Source organism: Chelonia mydas, chromosome 9, assembly GCF_015237465.2.
Source record: "Chelonia mydas isolate rCheMyd1 chromosome 9, rCheMyd1.pri.v2, whole genome shotgun sequence".
Lineage (NCBI taxonomy): Eukaryota > Metazoa > Chordata > Testudines > Cheloniidae > Chelonia > Chelonia mydas.
Genome location: NC_057855.1, coordinates 42,121,846 through 42,146,464, shown reverse-complemented (window position 1 = coordinate 42,146,464; position 24,619 = coordinate 42,121,846). Strand labels below are relative to the sequence as shown.

At 45.4% G+C, this 24,619-nt stretch overlaps 2 protein-coding genes across 3 annotated transcripts; both read left to right on the top strand.

The window, feature by feature from the left end:
- The first annotated feature begins 4,422 nt into the window (after positions 1-4,422).
- On the top strand, positions 4,423-11,501 carry GPR35 (G protein-coupled receptor 35). Its single transcript, XM_027831889.3, has 2 exons — positions 4,423-4,645; positions 10,248-11,501. The coding sequence occupies exon 2, from the start codon at positions 10,286-10,288 to the stop codon at positions 11,228-11,230; it is 945 nt and encodes a 314-aa protein (XP_027687690.1). The 5' UTR covers positions 4,423-4,645; positions 10,248-10,285; the 3' UTR covers positions 11,231-11,501.
- Positions 11,502-15,501: 4,000 nt separating this feature from the next.
- LOC102940632 (G-protein coupled receptor 35) lies at positions 15,502-20,263 on the top strand. 2 transcript variants are annotated; one of them, XM_037909252.2, is made up of 2 exons: positions 15,502-16,687; positions 18,884-20,263. In XM_037909252.2, the coding sequence occupies exon 2, from the start codon at positions 18,920-18,922 to the stop codon at positions 19,892-19,894; it is 975 nt and encodes a 324-aa protein (XP_037765180.1). In that variant the 5' UTR covers positions 15,502-16,687; positions 18,884-18,919; the 3' UTR covers positions 19,895-20,263. The 2 variants fall into 2 exon arrangements, with proteins under 2 accessions (XP_037765180.1, XP_007069811.2); XM_007069749.4 differs by having other exon boundaries at positions 15,505-16,687; positions 18,905-20,263.
- Positions 20,264-24,619: the final 4,356 nt, after the last annotated feature.

Below are 24,619 nucleotides of genomic sequence, written 5' to 3'. Positions count from 1 at the left end.
GGCAGCGAGAGAAGGGTATGTAGCCATTCATTTTTTAATTGTTCGTTGTCAGTGGTGCTAACTGCATTTAGCAGCTGTTATACAGCACTAAACACTGCTATAGTTGAAACTGGTTAAGATTTGGGGGAAGAAGGAGGAGCCATTTATACACGACGTGGTGACAGATGTTGTCACTTCCTGAATTATTACTGGAATTGGGTTTTGATTTTCTGCATGTTAACTAAGCCATAAAGATGTTCACCTGCCCCTTTTCTGCACTATAGACTTCTGCTGCATTGAAAACTAGTAGTGCCTTCTGTAAGCATGTAATGTTAGCTGCACTTTCTCCATCCCTGCCAGACAGTTACACACCATTCAATTTCATTGACTGAAAATGGTGGGGACCAATCCTGAACACGAAAACATCTTTAGTTCATCATATTTAGGAAGGAGAACCACACACATGTCAAGGAAAGTGTAACGTTTATTAAAAGTACTAGATGAAGCACGAAATTTAAATATTTTTATAAAGAAAGGTCAACCAAAAACCTTTAAAAACTGAAGGGAATGCAACTGGGAACACTGGCCAAATGTTGCTGTCTCTGCACCTGTCTCCTTGCCCTCCTTCTGACAGGGCATGTGATGGGGGGAAAATCACTCTTGGGGAAAGCTGGGTATGTCTTCTGCAAGGGGTTTGGGAGGGTGGGCACCTGGGGGGGCTCCAGGACTCTCAGAGACTCATCAGTCCCCTCCTTGGATGCTCAGTGGAGTCCTCCTGCAAGGGATTTTGGATGCCGGTGGAGGGGTGAGGTCCCGAGGGCCCTGTTCTCCTCCCAGTCACTCGGGGGGCAGGTGGAGTCCTTGAAAGAGGATCTTTTAGTTCAGTAGCACTCTAGGCAGCAGCTAGAGGGGGAGGTGGCATTTCATGGGCAGGTTCAGTGGCCTCAGCAGCAGGTAGACCCTGAACTCATTTGGCTACCAGTTCAATGAGCCTCTCCATTACAGAATGCTCCTGTTCCCTGTGGCTTTCCTCCTGCTCCAGGAACTGGTTTATCAATGTATCTTCCTGCTGAAGAGCCCAATCTTCCAGTACCCAGAGAAATTCAAACTGCTTCTCATTTCTCCTGTCCATCCCTATAAGCAGCTCTTCCAGGTCCTTCTCCATCTGCCTCTACCATCTCTGGGTTGCTGCTCCTGTCTACCTGATGGCATGGTTCCTCTCTCAGGTGCCAAAGGTCCTGCCAACTCTAAGAGAAGGGTAACATTATTTTTTTGCCTTTGGAAGAACCCAAGAAATCTCCCCAGATAACATAACTTTGCTGTTGTTGGCCACAATATTGATACTTTTCAGCATTCCAGGAATGTAACTGTTCAAATATCCTTGGTTCTCAGATAACATGAGTAAGGAGCAGAGGCTACTAATGGTAAGAAAAATGTACTAATGTGTTTAAAAATTTTAAATGTTCATTGGGGGGAAGGGTGGCACTTCCTTAGAGGGGCTATGTTACCAGGCCTTTTACGCTATTGGACAGTCCACCAGGAGACTGAGATGTTGCAATTCTTAATTTGTAGGTGATTTGCCATCCAGGGGAATTCACAGAGCCAAGTTAACTGGTAGGCCCTGGGATGTAGGAGACCTATTTTTGAAATCCTTGTTCAGCCTGATTTGGAGAAGGGGCTTGGGTCTCCTGTATCCTTGGTGAGTACTATACCAGAAGGCTCTATGGTCAATCTCTTTGCCTCAATGAATATTTCATCATTCCTAAAAGTGGAACAGCTTCAACAGGAGAGACTGAGAGATCAACCCCAGAATATCCTACAGCCCAGTGGTGAGGGCACACACATGAGACCTGCATTCAAATCCCTGGTGTAAGGTAGGCAGAGTGGGGATTTGAACCTCCCACATCTGAAATTAGGTGCTCTAACCCCTGGATATTGTGTTTTCTGAGGAACAAATATGCTGTCCCACTCCCAAAATTCCTGCTCTGGTCTTCCTTGGCTGTCATTTGTGCAGGTTAGACATGTTCAGACCCTGCAGGTGAGATAGGTGGGGAAACGTGTAGGTTGAAGAATCCCACTGAGGCTTAGGCATGAGCTCTGGCACCAAACAGCTCGGTGTCATCAAGGTTTAAGCAGTTTGGTGCAAGCCTACCATCGGAAACCTCGGTGCCTAGGAGACTTTACTGGTAGAAATTCAGGCGCCAAGGGAATTTAGGCTTCCAGGGTTAGGTCTCAGGTGAGCAGGAGTTTTGAGGATCTCAACAGCACCTAAAGTGGCAATTAAGATGCCTACGGGCCTTTATGGATACAGCACCGAGTCTGCTTTAAAAAAAAAAATCAATGCATTTGAAGACTTTGTTTAATTGATGCTAGATACAGGGTAGGATTTTCAAACACCCATAAGTGAATCAGGAGAATAAATCCAATTGAAAAGTGTGTCTTTCTTTCTTTCACTATTTATTGAGGAAGTTTTAACAAGTTTACAAATCCTTACCATGTAAATATCAGAAACAAAGCAATCATTACAAGTTAGTTTTTGTTTAAAGAGAGATTATACAGGAATATGGTCTGCAGATCTTCCTATTTAACAAAGATGTATTGATGCTCACTCTATAATGTGGTAACATCCATGTTGTTTTTAATGATTTTATTAAATTGAGTCAATCTTTGTATGCACATGTTTAACAGACCAGGTATGGCTATCAAATGTTAATAATAATAAAAATGAACAGGTGTGCTGTATTTGTTTGTTTTGCAGGTGAATGTGCAGTAAAAGCTGTGCTATCCAGCCTTATACCAACAGGAAAGCTCTATAAATCAGCATTGCTAATCTTCATAGAAAGTCTGGTTGATAGTCTGACTGGTGTGGGGCCGGCAGACTCCCTACCTGGCTCTGTGTGGCTCCCCAGAAGCAGTGACATGTCCCTGCTGTCCCTAGGCAGAGGAACAGCCACGAGGGGTTCAGAGTGTGGGAAGAGGTGTGGCGCTGGGGGCTGGGGTGTGGGATGGGGTGTGGGGCATGGGCTCTGGGAGGGAGTTTGGGTGCGGGAGGGGGCACGGGACAGGTTTCGGGGTGCTGGGTGCAGGGGGCGCTCACCTCGGGCAGCTCCCTGCAAGCGGCAACAGGTCCATGGTGCTCCTAGGCGACAGAGGCGCAGCAGGCAGCTCTGCGCGCTGCTTCCACCCACAGGCACCGCCCCCACAGTTCCCACTGGCCGCGGTTCCCGGCCAATTGAAGCTGCAGAGCCAGCACCCGGGTAAGGCGGGGGCAGCGCACAGAGTTGCTTGCAGCGCCTTGGCCTAGGAGCAGCAGGGACAGGTCACTACTTGTGGGGAGCCGCCCGAGGTGAGCACCCCCTGGATCCGGCATCTCAAAACCCCTCCCATGCCCCTGCCCTGAGCCTCATCCCACACCCAAACTTCCTCCCAGAGCCCACTCCCCACGCCCCCTCCTGTGCCCCAAAGCCCAGCCCTGCACCCCCCCTTCACCCAAACTCCCTCCCTCTTAGTTAAATGGAATTTGTCACTTACTGGCACCCCCCATTCCCTCAACTTGCTGGATAAAAATGTTTTTACTGTACTTTGAGTATTGAATAAAAGGTAACCAAATATCTAAGTATCCCTCTATCTATTTTTCTGTCTACTATTTGTCATAGACAGATTATTTAGTCTGCAGAAGAGAAGAATGAGGGTGGGATTTGATAGCTGCTTTCAACTAGCTGAAAGGGTGTTCCAAGGAGGATGGGGGAGGGATAGCTCAGTGGTTTGAGCATTGGCCTGCTAAACCCAGGGTTGTGAGTTCAATCCTTGAGGGGGCCATTTAGGGATCTGGGGTGAAAATTGGGGATTGGTCCTGCTTTGAGCAGGGGGTTGGACTAGATGACCTCCTGAGGTCCCTTCCAACCCTGAGATTCTATGATTCTATGATGGATCTAGACTGTTCTCAGTGGTACCAGATGACAGAACAAGGAGTAATGATGTCAAGTTGCAGTGGGGGAGGTTTAGGTTGGATATTAGGAAAAACTTTTTCACTAGGAGGGTGGTGAACCACTGGAATGGGTTACCTAGGGAGGTGGTGGAATCTCCTTCCTTAGAGGTTTTTAAGGTCAGGCTTGACAAAGCTCTGGCTGGGATGATTTAGTTGGGGATTGGTCTGCCTTTGAGCCAGGGGTTGGACTAGATGACCTCCTGAGGTCCCTTCCAATCCTGATATTCTATGATATTTTCCAAAATGTGTAAATACGTTAATTCTTCTCTAACCACAACTTCCCATATTGTTTTAAACCATGATTGGCCTCTTTTTCTAAAAAACACTGAGGTGCTTTTGAAAACCGCATCCATCCACTGCTTCCTTGTCCAATAAGTCAAGTTGAATCATAAGAGGAATTACTGCTAAGCCATCAGCAGAGGCCACTCTACAAAGATGAACAGGAAGATGCAAATTCAATTCTTGAGGAAGATGCAATGCTCTTAGAAATACTGAGCAAGCCAATGAGGCTTTCTCACTCCAGAGAGGACAGAGCCATTAAGCAACCATGAGATTTTTTTTGGTGCTCTGAGTACCAGGTGATGTCAGCTGGAACAAAGTCTGAGTCTATTAATTGTTGTGTTGAAGCTTTTATTGTGGAGTGAAGTGATAATTGTTTTGTGGAAGCTAAGCCAACAGGTAACTTTCATTCATTCATGATTATTTTTACTTTGTTTTCATTTTTGCACTGCAGTTTATTTCCTTGCTTCTCATTACTGTCAGAAACTAGATATATGGGAGGGTAGATACAACTTGTTTTTAAGATGTTTGTGTAATCAGTGTAATAAACAGGCAGCAATCAACTAACTCTTTGAATTATATTACACTGGTCAGACATCTCGGGAGTTTTGACTTAATGTACTTTGTTTCTTCCTGTAATTTTATTCTGTGTGCTTTTAGTCTCAAGTGTCTTCCAGGTGTGATGACTGGGAGAATATCACACACAATTTACTATCAGTATTCAATAGTACAGTTGGTTGGGGATTTTCTGACAAAATGTGTTTTGAAACAGAAATTTTCATTTTTTAAAAATTTTACATTACTTTACATTTCAAAATTTTAGTTAATTTGTACATAACAAAAAAAGGTTAACCAATTTTTGAAAGGTCAAAATTGAAACAAAATGGTAAAAAAATTCAAAATCTCAAAGGAAAACCATTTTCCACCTGGTATCTCTCAATAGCATTTTTAGGTGAATAGGCTTCAGCCATGTTTGCTCCCCTTTTATGTTTGCTTACCTGGACTATTCCAGCAATCCAGTTTTACTAGCAGAAAGTAAAACAATGAAATATTCATGAAGTATAAATTTTACCTTCACTTTCTGAGCATGCAGACCATAACCTGACTGCAAAATTTACACTTATGCAATGAGGGAGCAAAGCAATAGTATGTGACCAATAACACCACTGCAACATACTTCAGATTTGGAATTTCATTTTTTAATAGCAACCAAGAAAGGAAAAAGAATTAATGAATCATTTGTCTGATAATATTGAATAATGAATACAGCTGGAGAACATGTCAGGCTGCTGGTGGACATTTTATGAACAAAATAAGGAAGTGACATTTGTTGCTGAAATTATTCATTAAGAATGAGTCACTCAATTATAATCCTGCCAGTGTTAAATCAGCTTGTTTCAGGTCAAACTGCGATTTTATTCTGAAAATAACTTCATCTGGAAGAGAGGATTTGGGGCTATGAATAATAATTTTGTCAAAAGTGCGCGGCATAGCTCTTTGAACATCACTCAGACCTGCTGTGCTGTTACTTAGATTGTCAAATGCCTGAGCCTTTTACAATGATGCACTCATGGTCAGTCTGTAAACGCTCCATAAACTGCTCCCCAGGTGAACCTGGTATATAGTATCTAACCTCCCATAGCTCTAGTCAGGTATAAGATTGTCTCCTGCTTTGACTAGGATTTCTCTTTTGACAAATCATACTCCAAAACCCTGGTGAGATATAAAGACCATCTCAAATGATCAGACTTTTGCAGCAACTCAAACTCAAGCAGCTCTTGAAATGTTGATGGTCATTGGAGACGGTCTTTCTATTTACAAATGAAATGTGCTTATCTACAGGCTGACCAGGTGTGAAAAACAGAATGTTTGTCTCATGGGGCAGGGCTCTATTAGTGGAGGTCAGGGAGGTATGAACAGAAGGTATTGGAAGAGGAAGGGGCCACCAGAAGGTGAAAAATTGCTGCCCATTTCTCAATGATATTTTCTATGCTTTTGTCTTCTATTTTTCTTTCTTCTCTCCCCTCCCACTTGCCACTGTCTGTCCCTTTTCCCTCCCTGTCTCTTCTCCTCATAGATCCCCTCACACTCACTCTATGTGGCAGGTTTGCTCTTTCCGTCTGTCACATCCACCTTCAGAGCCAAATCCTTGACCCCCATTCCAGCCCTCTTGTGCTGCCCACAGCAGAGAAATTTTCAGCCACCGTAGCATCTATATGTAGTGAGGCTGGTTTTATGTGCAGTTTGGCTATGTTAACCTTGCGGTGGCATGTCTATTTTAGGTCCCTTGTCATCATAGTGTCATGAGAATCAGTAAAGCCCTGAATACTCTGATGAGAAACAGGCTGTCTTCTGTGCAGTAATAACCATTATCCCTTCTGCCTCAAACTCACTTCCCTTTCTCCAGCTGGTCCAAACTCCACTTAAAGTTACAGCCTATTTATCATAGCACCTAGAAGCCTCTAGTTATGGGCAAGGGCCCTACTGTGCCTCTTTGACAGGCTCCTTTCTTTGGAGCCTGCTGCATCCCCAGGCTTTGTAGGAGGACAATAGGTGTTCCACCCTGATCATCTGCCTCATCAGCTGCAGGACCTTGCCCAGTATATTGAATGAGAGTAACGCCAGAGCAATGGGAAACTGCTGTCCCCTAGGGCACGGACTGGTCCTACTAAAAAATATCTGACCGCTGCTGTCCCAGTTCATGTCTGGGCTGCTCGGCATTGTATGTTGCCCTGGCCAGACTCTGAGGCAAGCTACCACCCAGGAGGGCGGTGGTGGTATCTAGTACAGATAAATCTGCCTTCTCTTGGACAGCTTACCCTCCAACGTCAGCATAGCAGTTATGCCTGTTAGATCCCTCCAGACCTTCAGCATTTAGCCCAGCCCCAGAGCCCCACAGGAAGTGTTGGCTTCACTAATAGCCACTTGTTAAAGAGGAAATTAGCAGGGTTGAGGCCTGTCATGTTTGCACTAAATGACCTATTCTGAAGCCACTCAGAGTATGTCTACACAGCAAAGAAAAATCCGCATCTGGCCCATGGCAGCCAACTCAGGCTCACAGGGCTTGGACTGTGGAGCTGTTTCATTGCTATGTAGACTTCCAGGCTGGAGCCCAGGTGCTCGGACTTTGCAGGGTGTGTTTTTCTTTGCAGTGTAAACATACCCTTGCTGCCTTCCTCTTCGCTGCAATGACTCCAGCGGGGGGAGGGGGGGAACCGCAGATACTCTGCTTCAAGAGTAAAGTCACTTTTTGTGAAATTAGAGGGAACCATGTCACATGTACTGACTTCCTCCCCTCAACATTCATTACTTGTTAATTTGCAATGGGTCTAGTATTATTTAATGTATATCAGTGAGGTTCTACTGCATTATGTGACTGCAGATCTATAGTAAACATCCTGATGTTATCAGACAAATAGCTCTAAAAACACTTGCTTTGCATGATAAGGTAAGCTTTAGGGCAGTGGTTCTCAAACTAGGGCCGCCGCTTGTTCAGGGAAAGCCCCTGGTGGGCCGGCTGCTTTGTTTACCTGCCGCATCCGCAGGTTCGGCCGATCATGGCTCCCACTTGCCACGGTTCGCCGCTCCAGGCCGATGGGGGCTGCAGGAAGTGGCACGGGCAGAGGGTTGTGTTGGCCGCCCTTCCTGCAGCCCCCATTGGCCTGGAGCGGCAAACCGAGGCCATTGGGAGCTGCGATCAGCCGAACCTGCGGATACAGCAGGTAAACAAACCGGCCTGGCCCGCCAGAGGCTTTCCCTGAACAAGCAGCGGCCCTAGTTTGAGAACCACTGCTTTTGGGGACCTCCTCCAGAAAAGCACAAAAGCAAAATTTCAATGAAAGAGAGGGACCATATGCAAAATTCAGAATAGAGTCCTGCCAATATCCAAGGTAGTAGGAGTAGGATGGATTGATTTAAATCAGTGATTTAGATCACTGATTTTAAACATGATTTAAAGTCAGCAAACAGAAAACCTTGATTTAAATAATCAATTTTTAATCTTGTTTTGCATTTGTACTGAGTTACTCTCCTAAAGAAAGCTTGAGTCTCATTGTTGATATAATTTGGTACTTTGTTTTGCTAAACAGGCGAAAACACTATAATTATACACATTTATTTAAGCATAGTTTAGCATAATTCTGAGTTTTATTGTTACATTCTTTTATGTTTTAAAATGGTGAATGATTCATTTCTTATTGACGAGATGATCAACTTCTGATTTGTGATTTGTGTCATGCTGCATTTGGAAGCAAATTGGAAACCAATTAAAATTGCAGAAAAACAGCATTTTAAAATTTGTTTTTACTAGTTACATAAAACTACTTTGTGTGCTGGAGCAATAAGAAAAAATTTTTTTGCCCAAACATGTTTTGCATTTAAAACTCACTGATTTATTAAACAAAGGAAGAATTATCTGCAGTCAGTGAATTTTGAATGGATTGTTTCTGGTCACCACATCCTTCAAGGTTTCAGAATTAGTAGATCTCATCCTCTCATGCCTCATTTTTATTGATAGGTTAGAGGAGGAAAACAAGCTTTCCTGCTTTTTTCAACTCCCAATCACTTTCTCAATTTTGAATGAACTAGGCAATGAACTGAACTAGTTGATTAAACTGAAACGAAGAAAATTATTCTCTCGGAACCTGCAGAAGAGGCTGTTACTGTCCAAAGCTGATTTAGCATTTCAACATACCCGGGTCCAGGGGCTTAATCCACCAATTCATGCTTTCATTTTCTTTAAAACTTCAGCAGCAAACATGTGCTACTTGAATCTTTTTTTTATTTAATTTAAATTTACTATGGTATAGTACTGGATGGGCAAACTACGGCCTGTGGGCCAGATCCGGCCCACCAGCTGTTTTAATCTGGCCCTCGAACTCCCACGGGGGAGCAGGGTCTGGTGCTTGTCCCGCTCTGGTGCTCCAGCCGGGCGCAGGGTTGGGGGCCGCTCTGTGTGGCTCCCAGAAGCAGCGGCATGGCCCCTCTCTGGCTCCTATGAGTAGGGGCAGCCAGGGCGCTCCGCTCTGCACGCTGGCCCCACCCCAAGCACCGCCCCCGCAACTTCCATTGGCCGGGAACTATGGCCAATGGGAACTGCAGGGGCAGTGCCTGCGGACAGGGCAATGTGCAGCAAAGCCGCCTGGCCACGCCTCCGCGTAGGAGCTGGAGAGGGGACATGTGGCTGCTTCCGGGAGCCGCTTGAGGTAAGCACCGCCCAGAGCCTGCACCCCTGAGCCTCCCCTAGTGCCCCAACCCCCCTTCCCCAGCCGTGATCTTCCTCCCGCCCTACAAACCCCTCCATCCCAGCCCAGAGCACCCTCCTGCACCCCAAACCTCTCATCCCCAGCCCCGCCCCAGAGCCTGTACCCTCAGCCGGAGCCCTCACCCGCACACACACACACCCCACCCTCTCCACCCCAGCCCGGAGTCCCCTCCCTCAACCTGAACTCTTCATTTCTGGCTCCACCCCAGAGCCCACACCCCCAGCCAGAGTCCTCACCCCCTCCCACACCCCTACACGAATTTTGTGAGCATTCATGGCTTGCCATACAATTTCTATACCCAGATGTGGCCCTTGGGCCAAAAAGTTTGCCCACCCCGGTATAGTATAAAATTATACTAAATTTAAAATAAAAAATATACTAATTTAAATTTACTATACTATGGTATAAAATTATGCTAAATGTAGGCCTAGGCATAGGTTCTCATAAATTTAAATTTAATTTTAATAGGTTTATTTTTAAAAATAAAACCATATAACTTAAACTTTAAAATATTTTTTTTAAAATCCAACTTTTTTAATCATTGATTTTTATGCACTCTGATTCAGTCATGGGGCTGTTGAGGGACGAGGGAAATGTAGGGAGGCCATTGCTGCCTTATTGGGAGGGGAAATCTTATAGGGAATGTTTATCAGACAATTTGGCAAGGGGATGCAGTGGGTCAAATAAGAGATGAGTTTTTGTTTTTAATGAAAAGAATCATGTTTGTTATATTTCAGGTCTTTGAAACCTCGTTCTATAGCAGAGGTGCATCGTAATGACAAACTCAACAAACTGCAACAACAGTCTAAAATTGAGTTACAATGTTCAGCTCGTTCAAGTCATTATTTATGCCACAATTTTCCCTTTTGGAGCCATATTTAATGTCCTTGCCTTGTGGGTGTTCTGCTGCAAACTGAAAAAATGGACAGAAACCAGGGTGTACATGATCAACTTGGTCATTGCAGACTGTTCTGTAGTCTGCACCTTGCCTTTCACAATTTACTTCCTCTGGAATGACTGGCATCGTGACACGCTGTGCTTAACTATACAGTCTATATATTTAATAAATATGTCCATGAGCATCTACATTATCACTGTCATCTCGGTCGACCGATACATTGCCATAAAGTTTCCTCTGAAGGCAAAAAGTTTAAGGTCACCATGGAAGGCTGCTCTTATCTGTGGGCTTCTTTGGGTATCAACGATAACTGGTCTGATCATAAAACAAAGGAGAAACGAACGTTTGTGCTTTCAAAAGCTTTCCACAAAACCATCAACCAGTTTTCTATATCTCTTCATCTTCATTTTTTTAATTCCACTAATAATAGTGTGCTTTTGTTCCATGCACATCATCGGGAGTCTTAAAAAAAAGATTATCACCAATTCACACAAAAATAAGCTAATCGAGAAAGCTATCTATATTGTTTCTGCAAATATGATTGTATTTATAGTGTGCTTTTTACCTGTCCAAATTGGGATGCTTGCTAGGTTTGTGATGGAAAAAAATTTAGTTAACTGTCTTGCAATCCAGAAGATTAGAACTTTTATTACTGTTTCCACATGTATAGCAAATTCTAACTGCTGCATGGATGCCATTTGCTACTATTTTGTGGCCAAGGAATTTCAAGAAGCTTCTTTCTTTCATAAGCCCAAATCTCATCACTCTGAGACAAAGCAAACCCCCACCTCTCAGTTGAGGTCAGTCGAAATGCTGGTATAAAAATATTGCAACACCAAAGCCAGAAGTAATAAGAGAAGCAATGGGCTTATCAAGCGTGGAATATTCATAGCTGTGTTTAATCTATGAAAATAAAATCACCACATACCATGCTGTTGTTAATTTTAACATGTTTCCTGTGTATACACAGCATTAAACAAGTAACTGCTGTGACTGTACTGTAGTGCAAACATTGATGCATGAACTTTTCCAGCTTGACATCTTCTATTTGCTATCTTTCTGTCATGAATATAAATGAAAAGAATTCAGCTTCCTTCTGTCAATTTAATTTAACAGGATTGCGTTAAATTGAGAGAAGAATACAGATACATTTTCTTTTGTTGAAGTTTTGAGAGAAATTCAGAGATCATTAATGCTATAGATATGGGAGAAAGGAGTATTAGCAAGCATTATGTACCCTCACCCGCAGCTGGAACCTGCACCCCTTCCTGCACCCCTGCCCCAGCCCTGATCCCCCTCTGAACCCCTCGGTCCCAGCCCAGAGCACCCTCCTACACCCCAAACTCCCCAGCCCGGTCCCAGGGCCCACACCCCCCAACATAGGAAAGAGACCCTGTGATGTGGTGCCCACCCCACACAGGACTGGAAGGGGCTAGGTGGCCAGGTAGCCCTATTACCTCCACAGGCTGCACCTGGAGGGAGTGCCAGTGAGCAGGGAATTAATTGCAAGTAGATTCAGCTATGCAGGAATAGACGGGGCCTATAAAGCTAGGAAGCTGGAAACAGACAAGGGTTGCTGCTGGGAAAGGCAGTCACTCCCTGAGAAGAGGGTTTGGACCTGGTACACCCAGGGGAAGGAGGGGAATCAGGAGTTCTAGGAAGCAGTTCAGGGAAGGAACAGTGAGGACTGGGAGAGGAAAGCCCCAGATTTCTGGGTTGAAGGTCCCTGGACTGGAACCCAGGGTAGCAGAGGGCCCAGGTTCCCCTACCTGCCACTGGGGAAGTGGCACTGGCAGAGCAGTGAACGGGGAGACTGCCTGAGTCACTGTGGGAGTGAGAGACGATTTGAAGGACTGTACCCCGAAAGGGGAGAAACGCTGAGTGACCTAGCCGGAGGGCTGAGTCATGAAGAGGACGTTGCAATTCCCTGGATGAGAGAGGAGCTGCAGAGACGGTGTGATGGCATGCAATCCCCAGAATGACCAAAAGGAGGTGCCACACAAGCAGTGAGTGGTGCACCCCGTGGCAGAGCAGGGTTCTCTTCTCAGCCCTAATACAAACTTTGTGGGAGATCAGAATTTTGTTCTCCACTCTGCTACCAAGTACCTGCGTGACATTAAGCCTGGGTGTAAGATCAGAGTTCTGTTCCCAGTCCTGGTACAAGCTTTCTATGTAACATTAGACAAATCACTTAACCTCCTGTTGCCTCAGTTTAAAATGTATTTGTACTAATTACAAAACTTTTTCCTCTACCTTTGAAGTCTGAATAGGCTACATGTAGGGCCAGAATTTTCAGCCTGGTGCAGTTTTTTTGCACCACACCACTAGCATAATCTGGCCAAAATGATGGTTTAACTGGCTAGGGAGGATTGATCTGCCAATGACATAATCAGCATAGGACTCTTGCGTCATTCCCCATCCCTGGCACAGATGAGAAAAGCAAGAGAAGACAGAGGAAAGGGATGTGGCCAACTTAATGCCACCCTGGCCTTTGGCTGGTTTGTTGGGTTTTTTTTTTTGGTACCCTGTGGTTGCAGCATCCCAGAGTACATTAGAGTGATCAGCAAGGCTGCTCTAATATGTCACAGAGGGTCCAGCACTACACAGAGAAGCACTAAGATCACAGGACTGCCAGGGCCAGATTAACACTCCTGTGGGCCCGGGGCTATTAGATTTTGTGGGGCCCCTGGGGTTTTGGAGTGCAGGAGCAGGCTCAGGGCTGGGGCAGGGGATTGGTGTGTGAGAGAGGGTGCAGCTCCAACTGGGGGGGTGGGGCCAGGAATGGGACAGGGGGTTGGGGTGTGGCAGAAGGTTTGTGATGCAGGCTATGGGTGGGAGTTTGGGTGCAGGAGAGGGCTCAGGGCTGGGACAGGGTTAGGGTGCAGGTAGGGGTTTGGGTGCAGGAGAGGGCACTGGGCTGGGGAAGGGGGCTGGGTGCAGGGTGCACGAACCTCGGGCAGCTCCTGGTTGGCGGCACAGTGGGGCTAAGGCAGGATCCCTGCCTGCTCTGGCTCCACGCTGCTCTCCTCCTTGAGGTGGCTGGCATGTTCAGCCCCTAGGGGACAGGCCTCTCTGTGCAGTGCATGCTGCCCGTGCCCGCCCCCACAGCTCCCATTGGCCATGGTTCCTGGCCAATGGGAGCTGCAGAACCGGCACTGGGGGTAGGGGTAGCATGCAGAGATTCCCTGAACTTCCCTCACCTAGGGGCCACAGGGGCATGCTGGCGACCCGGCACTTTCGGCTCCAGCCCTGCGGGGTGGTGGGGATGCCGACGCTCAGGGACCCGTGTCCAGCACGCAGTGTAGAGACTTGCCACGGGCTGGATGAAAAGAAGCAGCGGGCCGCCGCGGGCCTGCAGGACCCCCTTAGCCCAAGGCCCTGGGCTGCAGCCCCTAAAGTCCCTGCATCCGGCCCTGGGGGACTGCAAGGATGAGTTACAAACCATCTTTACAGCAATCTGCCTGACTTGTGTTCTGTGCACTTTGGCCCTAGCCAAGGTTCATAACTTCCTTCCTTGGTGAAATGCAGACTGGAACCAAAACATAATGCAAAAGATTGCACTGATGTAATAGACTCAGTGGAGGGCACCAGAGAAACATGACACCAAAGAGGAAGTCTTAAGCTGAAACATACCAGATAAATCTGAGGAGCTCGTTTTATGAATATCACATTGTGAATCATAGAATCATAGAATATCAGGGTTGGAAGGGACCTCAGGAGGTCATCTAGTCCAACCCCCTGCTCAAAGCAGGACCAATCCCCAACTAAATCATTCCAGCCAGGGCTTTGTCAAGCCTGACCTTAAAAACTTCTAAGGAAGGAGATTCCACCACCTCCCTAGGTAACGCATTCCAGTGTTTCACCACCCTCCTAGTGAAAAAGTTTTTCCTAATATCCAACCTAAATTGTGCAATTCAGACATGCCAGATTTACTGGTGATGAAGTGATTATATGGATGCAAGCCATGAATAATGGTCACTACCTGTTGGAACTTAATAATAATTAATAAATATAATAATTACTGTTGACAATTATTATTTATTAATTACAGTAGTACACAGAGTCCCCAATTGTACTGGGTGCTGAACAACTGCAGAGGAAGTCACAGTCCTGACCCAAAACTCTGACGATCGAATTTAAGCCAAGATACAACAAGCAAGAGAAAGGTGGCAGTTACAATAAGATGTCAGTTACATAGACTGGATGTATAAATCCACATAAATAATAAATGTCAGCAATGTGATGGCTCACATTTTTGAAAGCGTAAAGACCAATTGATACAGGGGATAAACATCTTTGAGTTCCTTTACACTCCTAAAGTATTTGGGCCCAAGCCAATGCCCACTGAAGTCAATGAGAGTCCTTCCAGGGAGTGATCAGACCCTTACACTTTAGGGCCAAGTCTTCAGCAAAGCTCTCTTGACTTTACTAGTGTAATACAAGTTTACGCCAGATCTGACTGTTAAAGCTGTAGGTGTGCAACTGTGGGCATATGTTTCACTAATTTGTGAATGCAATTCCAAAACTTGTGAGTAATTATGATTCCTTAGTTCGATCTGCCCAACTCTCCAAGGCAGAGAACCTAAAATAAAATCCTAACCACGATCTCTTCAGATGAGCACCACAAAGAATATAAACAAATACTTGGGAACATTTTAAAAAGGTATATGGGGAACGGGATGGCTCAGATGTAATTGAGACATAGCCTTCACCTTCGTATCATTGGCTCAACATCACCTGAAGTGGGTAGTGACCATAACATACCATCTATTGGCTTTTCAGTGTCCTATATGGAAAGAGTTGGTAATTTCAGTCCACTTATCAGAGAAAAGTAGCACTATCATAATTGACACTGTGAAGGAGTGTCCACCCCACAGAGAACTGGAAGGGGTTAAGGTAGCCAGGTAGGCCTATTAATTCCACAGGCTGCACCTGAAGGAAGAGCCAGGGAATTGATTTCAGTTTCAGCAGTACACGAATAGGCAGAATAAAACCAGGAAGCTGGCAACAGACCGGGACTGCTGCTGGGAAGGGGCAGACACTCCCTGAAAAGAGGGAGGCGTCTTTAGTGGCTGCAGAAATTTATAGGCTGCAGTCACTCCCAGGGAGGAGGGAAGCCAGGAGCTGAAAGAAGAAGGAGCAGTGAGGGCAGAAGAGGGGAAGCCCAGAACTGCTGGGTTGAGGGTCCCTGAACTGGACCCCCAGAGTAGAGGGTGGGCTTGGGTTCCCCCACCAGCCACTGAAGGAGTGGCACCTGAGGCAGTGAATGGGAAGCCTGCCTAGGACTACTGAAGGAAAGACTTTGATATACCCCGGAAGGGGGGAACACTGAGTGACCTGGCTGGAAGGTCATGAAGAGGACGTAGCGGTTCCTGGAATGAAAGAGGGGCTGCAGACCAGAGAGAGAGAGAGACGGAGTGGCGGCATGCAACGGCGGAAATGAGCATCAATCTGGTGAACTAATCCCTAGAGCAGCCAGGAGGAGGCACCAGATTAGTGGTGAGTTGTGTGCCCCATCACAGACACCCTTACTGACAACAGCCAGACCAAGGAGAAACAGGACATTGCTTCCCCCATATGCAACCTCGTTCTGCTGCCCTTGCTTCTGGGTTTCTGAAGTGCCCAGCCAATAATAATCCAGCTCAGGAATGTTAGTAGGCATTGAACTGCTTGCTGACTGACTGCTTGTTCTGTGGCTAAATAAAAAGTTTTGTTTTCCACTGCTGTCAGTGTAGGACTTGCTCCTGCTGCAAAACCAATTAGAAAACATTATAGTTTTCCTTCCACAAATTACTAATTTGAGTTGATGACTGTGAATATTCAATATCAGTTCCTTGCTGGGGGAAAACTGTACAGTAGAGCGGTGCTACTCAAAGTGGTAGCTACTCATCGACTGCAGGTCTGCATGCACATTGGGGGAAAAAATGCCGGTCCCCCACATCGGATAGCTTGAGAGGCACTGCTGTAGGGGGTTGCACTGATGTAATGGAATAAGTAGGAGGCACCAGAGAAACATCTGTCACTAAAAAGGAAGTTTAATCATGAAACATACCCGACGGTCTGGAGGAACAGGAGGAGATTTGGTCATTGTGCTTTTTTACTTCAGAGCTAGTGATGAAAGAGTCATTGGACTTGTGCCCTGAACAATAAGCAGCATCAAGTGGAACAAAATCTGAGTCTATTAAATGTACTCCATGGCACTCAGATAAGCTAATTTGTGCTGAACCAAAGCTTTTCTTGTGGAGTAAATTAATTGTGCAGTGAGCTACAAAGAAGCAGGTAACTTTTAATTCTTCATTCTTATGCAATTTGCACTAGTAAATGTAGACTTGGGCCACAGTGAGGCTTCTCAATCATTAGTAGGCAGGTTACTCCTTTTTAGTTTTAAGGTTAAAATGGCTATTAATCAGCAGTTAGGTCAGCACGCTAAAAATTCTACTTTCATATACCTTTGATGGCACTTTTTCAAATGCTGCTGTCTTTCTGCAGGTTTTCTCTCCACCTACTTTTACTCTAACTTTTGTTACTTTCTGTGTGCTTGTTCTCCCATGCATTGAATCACTCTGTTTTAGATTATATTTGCTGTTTGTAGTGAGAGACAAAACACATCATTCTTATTATTGATCATAATTATGTGATACTTTGCACTTCTATAGCATCTTCTGAATTGGGATTTTAAAGCATTTTAAAACCATAAATTAGTTTAATCTTGCAACACTCAGCGAGGTGAGTAAGGGTGACTACCCCTATATTATAGATGGAGAAATGGAGGCGGAGACTGTTAGTTCACTGGGGACAAGGATCCTCTTTTCACTGTGTGTCTAATCAGTGCCTATGGATTATGGAGCTGTCGTTTCTCAGTGCTACCCCAGTGAAAATAATGAACAATAATAATGCAGGCTGGGATTTTCAAAAGAGCCAAAGGGAGTTAGGCAGACAAAACTGATTGACTTTCAATGGAAGTATGTCATCTGATTTCCTTTGGCTCTTTTGAAAATCCCCCCCCTAAAATACTAAAAATGCTAATTTTAGGAATATCATGAACAGTTGAGATTTGGGATTGTAAATGTTGACAACAAACTGATATACTATTAGTGTTATGCAATGCCTGGTCCAACAATGATTCTGAAGCCAATGGGAGTCTCCAGACTGACTGTGGTGGGTGGTGGGTCTGGCCCTATATCTTGGCCACTAAAAATTGCTTTGCTCTAACTCAGTGGTTCTCAAACTAGGGTCGCCGCTTGTTCAGGGAAAGCCCCTGGCGGGTCAAGTTGGTTTGTTTACCTGCCGTGTCCCCAGGTTCGGCCAATCGCGGCTCCCACTGGCAACGGTTCGCCGCTCCAGGCTGATGGGGGCTGCGGGAAGCGGTGCGGGCCAAGGGATGTGCCTCAGGCTTTATTGGAGTACAGATAAAGACATGCACATCTCCGCTTTCACCAGAACCTAAGTAGAAAAATACTTGAGGCCTGAGTCTCATTTACACTAAGGCCCCTTTGTACCACTCTGGCAGTGTAAAGGGGCTCAAAGTGGGCACCAAATTACATTTGCATTAGTATTAAGGCCCTTTACACTGCCAGAACACTGTAAAGGAGCCTTGGCATAACTGAGAATCAAACCCATTGATTGCAGTTAGGAGTTTTACCTGGGAAATGAATGAAAACTGTAAGGCGATTTGGTCCTCAATTTTTATAGGCCATGATTACCTGGCTTTGGAGTGCTGGCATCATATAAAGACTGCAATCTAAATTACTAATTCTCTCTGGATCTGGACAATGTCTGGACAGCAGAGCGAGGCACCTAAGAAAGGGATCCTTAGAAGCCAGCAAGCTGAGCAGGGAGCTGTCTAAAAGCCAGCCAGGAATTAAATGCTGAGGAAAGGGACAGGAAGAGGGGCCTAAGAGGCTGACATGGTGCACCTGCCTGACAAGCCACAGATAGGCACCTCCTGCCACTCAGGATGCTCAGCCACAGACGCTCATCTAGGGTTAGGCACCTATGCCAGGTCAGCCTCTTCAGTAACCCATGCCCTAGCAGCTGAAATTGTCTCTCTCACTCTCTGCCTCCTGGTAATGCTCATTACCTCTCTCACACTCGACCGGCGTTTCCCTGTGCCCCCAGTTGTTTTGTGTGATTGCTTTGCTGCCCCCCACTCCCGCCTGCCCACACACCAATTGGTAGCCTATATCTCTGGCCCTCCTCCTGCAGGGTCTGCCAGGTATCCAGGCTCAAGCATGCTCAGAGCACACCAACAGGATTGGGCCCTGCTGACACGACAGCATGTTCCCCTGCCTAGTTTGAAAATTCTGCTTCAAGGCCTCCAAGCAGCATGTTAGCTGTGCAGTGGTGTCAGGGCTGAGGCAGCTTTGTGGCAGAAACTTAGATGTCTAAGGGATTTTAGGCCCCTACAAGATGTGAACATTAGAAGAATAAATAAGTTGTAAATTAATCACCAGTGTGTTCTGTTGTATTTCACAGCTCTTAATTCTTTCATTGCAGTAACTACTTATCAGGATGAACTGCGGCAACATCAGCGTCACAGTGCAAGAAAATCTTAACCTTTTACAATTGATTATTTACATCCCAGTTGTCTTTTTTGGAGTTATATTTAATGTCATTGCCTTCCTGGTATTCTGCTGCAAGCTGAAAAAATGGACAGAAACCAGAGTGTACATGATCAACTTGGTTATTGCAGACTGTTTTCTGCTCTTCACGTTGCCTTTCATTGTGTATTTTTACAGGACTGGACATCCCATAGATAAACTGTGCTATGTCATACAGACTATATATTTTACAAACATGCCTGTAAGCATTTATATCATCACCCTTATAGCAGTCGACCGATTCATTGCAATTAAGTACCCCCTGAAAGCAAAGAGTTTCAGGTCCCCACTGAAGGCAGCTGTTAGCTGCGGATTTCTTTGGATTATAATAATCATTTATGCATGCTTCAACCCACGATTTACTAAAGAAAAGTGCTTTCAGAAAACTTCTGGTGAACCTGCACTAACTACACTGTTGTCAGGTATTTTGTGTTTTTTTATACCACTAATAATACTGAGTTTTTGTTCTATTCAAGTCATCCAGTGTCTGAAGATGAAGAAGAACACGAGTCCACCTGAGGAAACATCAATCCAGAAGGCTCTCTGGATTGTCTGTATGAACCTGAGTGTATTTATCATATGTTTTTTGCCTGTTAATGTCGGGCTACTTGTTAGGTATGCAATGGACGCAGCTGGAGCTGCCTGCTCTTTACGCGACAATGCAAGCCTTTTTATTCGTGTGGCTGCGTGGGTAGCAAATTGTAACTGCTGTTTGGATACACTTTGTTATTACTTTGTAGCCAAGGAATTTCAGGAAGCTTCTTCTCTATTACCCCCTTTTAAATCTCTGAAGTCTAGATCAAATCAAAGCCAAACCATAACCACAAATGCACTAAGTGATCACAAAAAAATGCATGATACAGGGGCGGATCCACAGCTGATATAAATTGTCATAGCTCCATTGACTTGCCATAAAATCTGTAATTATCGTGGGTAATAGTCACAAAAACTTCCTCAAAGTGTACCTGATTCTGATCTCACTTATACTGTACTCGTCTTACAGCATTCCAACTCCAGTGATTTCAACAAAGTTACTTCTGATTTACACCAATGTAACTGAGATTCCAGTCAGGATCAATGTCCCTCTTTGAAGCTATGCATATGCGTATTTTATTATTGCCATGATTTCCTTTGCATATACAACATTAACCAGCTAACTACAGGAAGCTTTCTTGCATCAGTACAAGGGTCAGTTAGTTTCTTGTACTGCTGTGAACGTGTTTACAATAAAACTGATGCAGTAGCAAAATGTAAATACTGAGATGTGTATCTTTCACATTATATTGGGTTTGCGTTATTTACAATCTGTTATTTTCCTTCCTGCTGCTCTCAGCCAAACAGTATACATTTGAAGCCTGAAGCTGCTATCAGAATTCAGCTTATCTCAATTAGCAGAATTATAACCAACACTAGTCAAATAGTGGTGTAACCCCCCTTTCCTGTGTGCCTGGGCGCCTGATGTTGTTGACATTCAAGGAGATCCTGAGTACCCCAGTGGTGATGTTGGATAGGTGAGAATCCTCTATCCACCCCTCTACTGCAGTCCCTTTACTCCTAAAGGAATTTAAATTTGGCAGTGTTTCCACCTCCTGGCCCCTGTAGACACTCAATGGTGTGCCTTGGAAACCTCCAGGAATAAAGCTATTCTAATAATAATAATAATCAGTGGCATGTATCTAAGTCAAAGCCCCTGCAGGCTCTCAGCAGCAGCTCCTGGTATGGACAGAGTGCCACACCAGCAATCTTGCTCCTTTCCCAAAATGGAGTCCACCGCCTCACTCCCTGCACTCCCTGGAAGAGGAAGTGTCTCACTCTTTCCCCCAAGGCGTCATGGGAGTTGTGGTCTCTAAGGCTAAATTGCAGCACACAGGATCTTCCCAACTGGCACACTCCCAACAAAGTTCAGAGATCCCGCTAGTAAAGGGTGACATGAGAACAAGGCTCAATTTCTGTTGAAGAAGTTTTGTGTTAATCTGGTGCATTGTTACAATTATGGAAGTTCCCCCCTCCCCAGTTTGTAATAATAATTAAAAGGTCTAATATTGTACGAAATGAGGGAGATGTACAAAGTATTGTGTGTTGTGTGACATGGCAAATGATATGAAGTAAAATAGCAACACTGTGCATGAAATGTGAAGAAATGAGACTATAATCTCACTGAATGAATTTTTACAGAGTTCAGTAACGACCTTGCAAGGGTAGTCTTACAGTGGGAGAGGAAGGTGCTCTCCGCTGCCATCATCTTATGACCCGGGAGCAGAGCTAGAATGAGCACACTTCAGTGGCATTCACTATGCCAGTGTGTTCCTTCAAACAATTTTTGGTTAGTCATTTCAGTTTTGGATGTCGGGGTAATGAAATGTTCCTCTTATTGTGTGATTAAAAGGTAGCTAAACTGTACTTAATACACCCTGAGTGAGGGGCTCACCAAAACCACAGTCTCAATTATGTACCCCTGTAAAGCGGCATGTGGCCATGAGCTGGGAGAGGAAGTGGAAAGGGGTTCTACTTTGTAGGAAGGAAGGAATCCTTGCTGGTGTGGACTCTGCTCAAGGGTTCAAAATGCCATTTGCCCTTCCTCCACAGTAAATGATGATAGCATGTGAAAGATGATGCAGATGTGATTATAGCAGTGGCAATGATGGTCAGGGGTTCCAAGGTAAGATATTTAAGTTTTCCCAGGTTTCTGGTTGGATGCTCAAGCCAGTGGTGCATGTTAGTTTTAAGAGGAGGCCCTAGATAGTTAAACCAAGCCACTGTTGCTGCTGTCAGTACCTCGTAGAAAAGTCACATGTAGAAGGAATTAATTTAGGGAAGTCTCATGGCCAGTGTTATACAGGTTAGCCCAGATCAATGGTCTCCAAACTTTTTTTGATCGCACACCCCCAAGAAAAAAAAAATTTGATGCAGTGGGAGGGGCTGCCGCAGGCGTGCCGCCGAAGAACAGAACAGTGGGAGGGCTGCCGCAGGCTTGCCGCTGAAATAAAAACAAGGGAAGAGCTGCTCTGTAGAAACACAGGCGAGGCATTGTCATTTAAGCCACACAGTAGCTTTATTGCCCATTGTGCAGGGTGTGTCTGAGTCACAACGTCTCTAGAGGGCCTCTCCTTGGGAGGTGCTGTTTACACACTATCACTTAATCAGGGCTAAAAGCATACACTAGCCCTGTATGCCTAGGCGAACTATAAATGCAAGTGTTATATATGTTTGCAAAATCAACAAAACAGTTGAGTGATGCAGGTTAAACTTTTCTCTTCCTTGATGATTCACAACAAGTATCTGCTCCCATCCTATTGAAAAGTTTGGGCCAAAAAAAGATAATAACGGGCGTTTGTGCAGCAGAGTTAGGTGAGAGCTTCAGAGACAGCGCTGCCATTGGGCAGGAAGTACATTTAACACACAGCAAAAATGTTGTGAGGTTAGTGATTGTGTGGGCTTTTTTTTTTTTTTTAACATCAGAGTAATTGTGCACGGGGCAACATCCGTTGGAGCAACGCCCCTTTATTGTTGTGTGGAGGCTTTTCTCGCAGTAGTTTTGTGCACTGCAGGTAACTTTTACATTTTTAATCTTGAGTTTTATTTTCACCAGTTGACTATAGGGCTGCAGTGCAGTTTGTTTCCTTGCTTTTGAGGGCATGGGGGAATTAATTTGATGCAGTTTGTGTGACTGATGCACTATATAGAAAGCACCTGCTGGGTTTGTTGCATGTTTTGTATACACCTTCGACTGCACTGTGTTTCACTGACTGAGGGTTGGAGCTGAACACCGTTCCACAGGGCCCCAGGAGATGGGGTATGACAGCCCAAGGTACCTGTAACTTCAATTTTGTTTAAGAGCCCACCTCCAGTCAGTGTTGCACCAAAAATGAAGCACCCTGGCCAGGATGGAAGCAAAGTTAAGGGGGGGGGGGAGGTTGCTGAGTCATTGCCTGTATCACTAAGGCTCCTTGACGCAGACAAAAGCTGATCTCACCTGGTGTAGTGTTACCTTTGCCCTCCACTGTCCCTTGGGTGCCTCTTCCCTCTGTGGAGCAGGCCATGGTAACATAAACAGGTAGAATTTGCACCTCCTTACAGAAGAGTGAATCTAGTTTTTTGGTGTAGTTTTAAGTCTGAATTTCACTGCACGTTCTAGGTGCTTAGCACCTTTGAAAATCAGGCCATTTTTACATGCTTATTTCCTTCACTGTTTTCTGATCATTTTCCTTTCACACTGACAGAACAATAATGCTAGCACTTCAATACTACCAGCAAAGATTTAGGGCCACGATTTCCAGTTGTGTTGCCTGTCTCTGTGTACATTTATATCTTCATCATTAAAAGCCCCTGACACTCTGCCGCTTTACAGCACTTTGTGTGGCTAAATGGTATCCCACAGCTCTAAATTATGGCTTAATAGAATATCTGGTCCATGATTAGTGTGACTGTTTTTCATGTTTCTTTTGATTCATTCTCCGTTCAATGCTTTACAGAAGCCCGCTCTCTTTACTGTGGAAACCTTTCGTTTTTCACAGAGCCTGGTTCATACTAGCAAACATTCTCGTTTTCAAAGCTGACCTGCAAAGAACAAAAAATGACTGAAAATTAAAAACTAGTTTGTGTGATACCAAGGAAAAGCCGCAAATAGCAGCTGGGTACAAATCTAGGGCTCCAGGGAAGCCCGGGTCTGCAGTAGGGATAGAAAGTGAGGAATTTTGCATCTGTTTGTCTCCTCTCAGCTGCATTTGTTCCCACCTCCCATGCTTCCCCTCTGCAAATCAATCATTTTTCAGCACCTGCTTTTCCCTTTCCACAGAAGATTCCTGAGGCTCAGGCAAGGGAAGAGGCCAGTGAGGATGAGAGAACAGAAGAAGGGGCAGGGAACCAGGGCAGGGGAGGATAAAGGGTAGATGGGTAAAAATGAGAAGGAAAACTGACACTGAAAGAAGGGGAAAAAAGCTACAGTCACATTCTGAAAAGAAAAGGACAGGAGAGAAGGAACCCAAAATGACAAAAGATGGAAGAAATAAAGCAAGGAAAACAATGTCAGTTCATACGTTCATTATCAAAGTTTAATGCCAAAAAGATACAGTAGGTCTGTAGTCAACAACATTTTTTAAGCCTGAGATCACTTTTTGAATTTAAGGGCAACCCAGTATTTACCCCGCCCCGTCCCCAAAGGCCCGCCCCACTCACTCCATCCCCCCTCTCTATCACTCGCTCTCCCCCACCCTCTTTCACCAGGCTGGGGTAGGGGTTTGGGAGGGGTTCGGGCTCTGGGCTGGGGCCGAGGGGTTTGCAGTGTGGGAGGGGGCTCTGGGCTGAGCCTAAGGCAGGGGGTTGGGGTGCACGATGGATTGAGGGGTGCAAGCTCTGAGCGGGAGTTTTGGTGCAGGAGGGGGGCTCTGGGCTGGGGTAGAGTGTTGGAGGGGGCGCAGGGTGAGGGTTCTGGGAGGGAGTTTGGGTGCAGAAGGGGGCTCCAGGCTAGGGCAGAGTGTTGGGGTGCAGGAGGGGGTACAGGGTGCTGTCTCTGGGAGTGGGGTCAGAGCTGGGGCAGAAGGTTGGGGTGCAGGAGGGCGTACAGGGTGCCAGCTCTGGGAGGGGGGTTGGGGTACAGGAGGGGGGTACAGGA

What these genes read in the sequence shown, in the direction of transcription:
- LOC102940632 (XM_037909252.2), top strand. Translation starts at nt 18,920, where the DNA reads ATGAACTGCGGCAACATCAGCGTCACAGTGCAAGAAAATCTTAACCTT.
- GPR35 (XM_027831889.3), top strand. Translation starts at nt 10,286, where the DNA reads ATGACAAACTCAACAAACTGCAACAACAGTCTAAAATTGAGTTACAAT.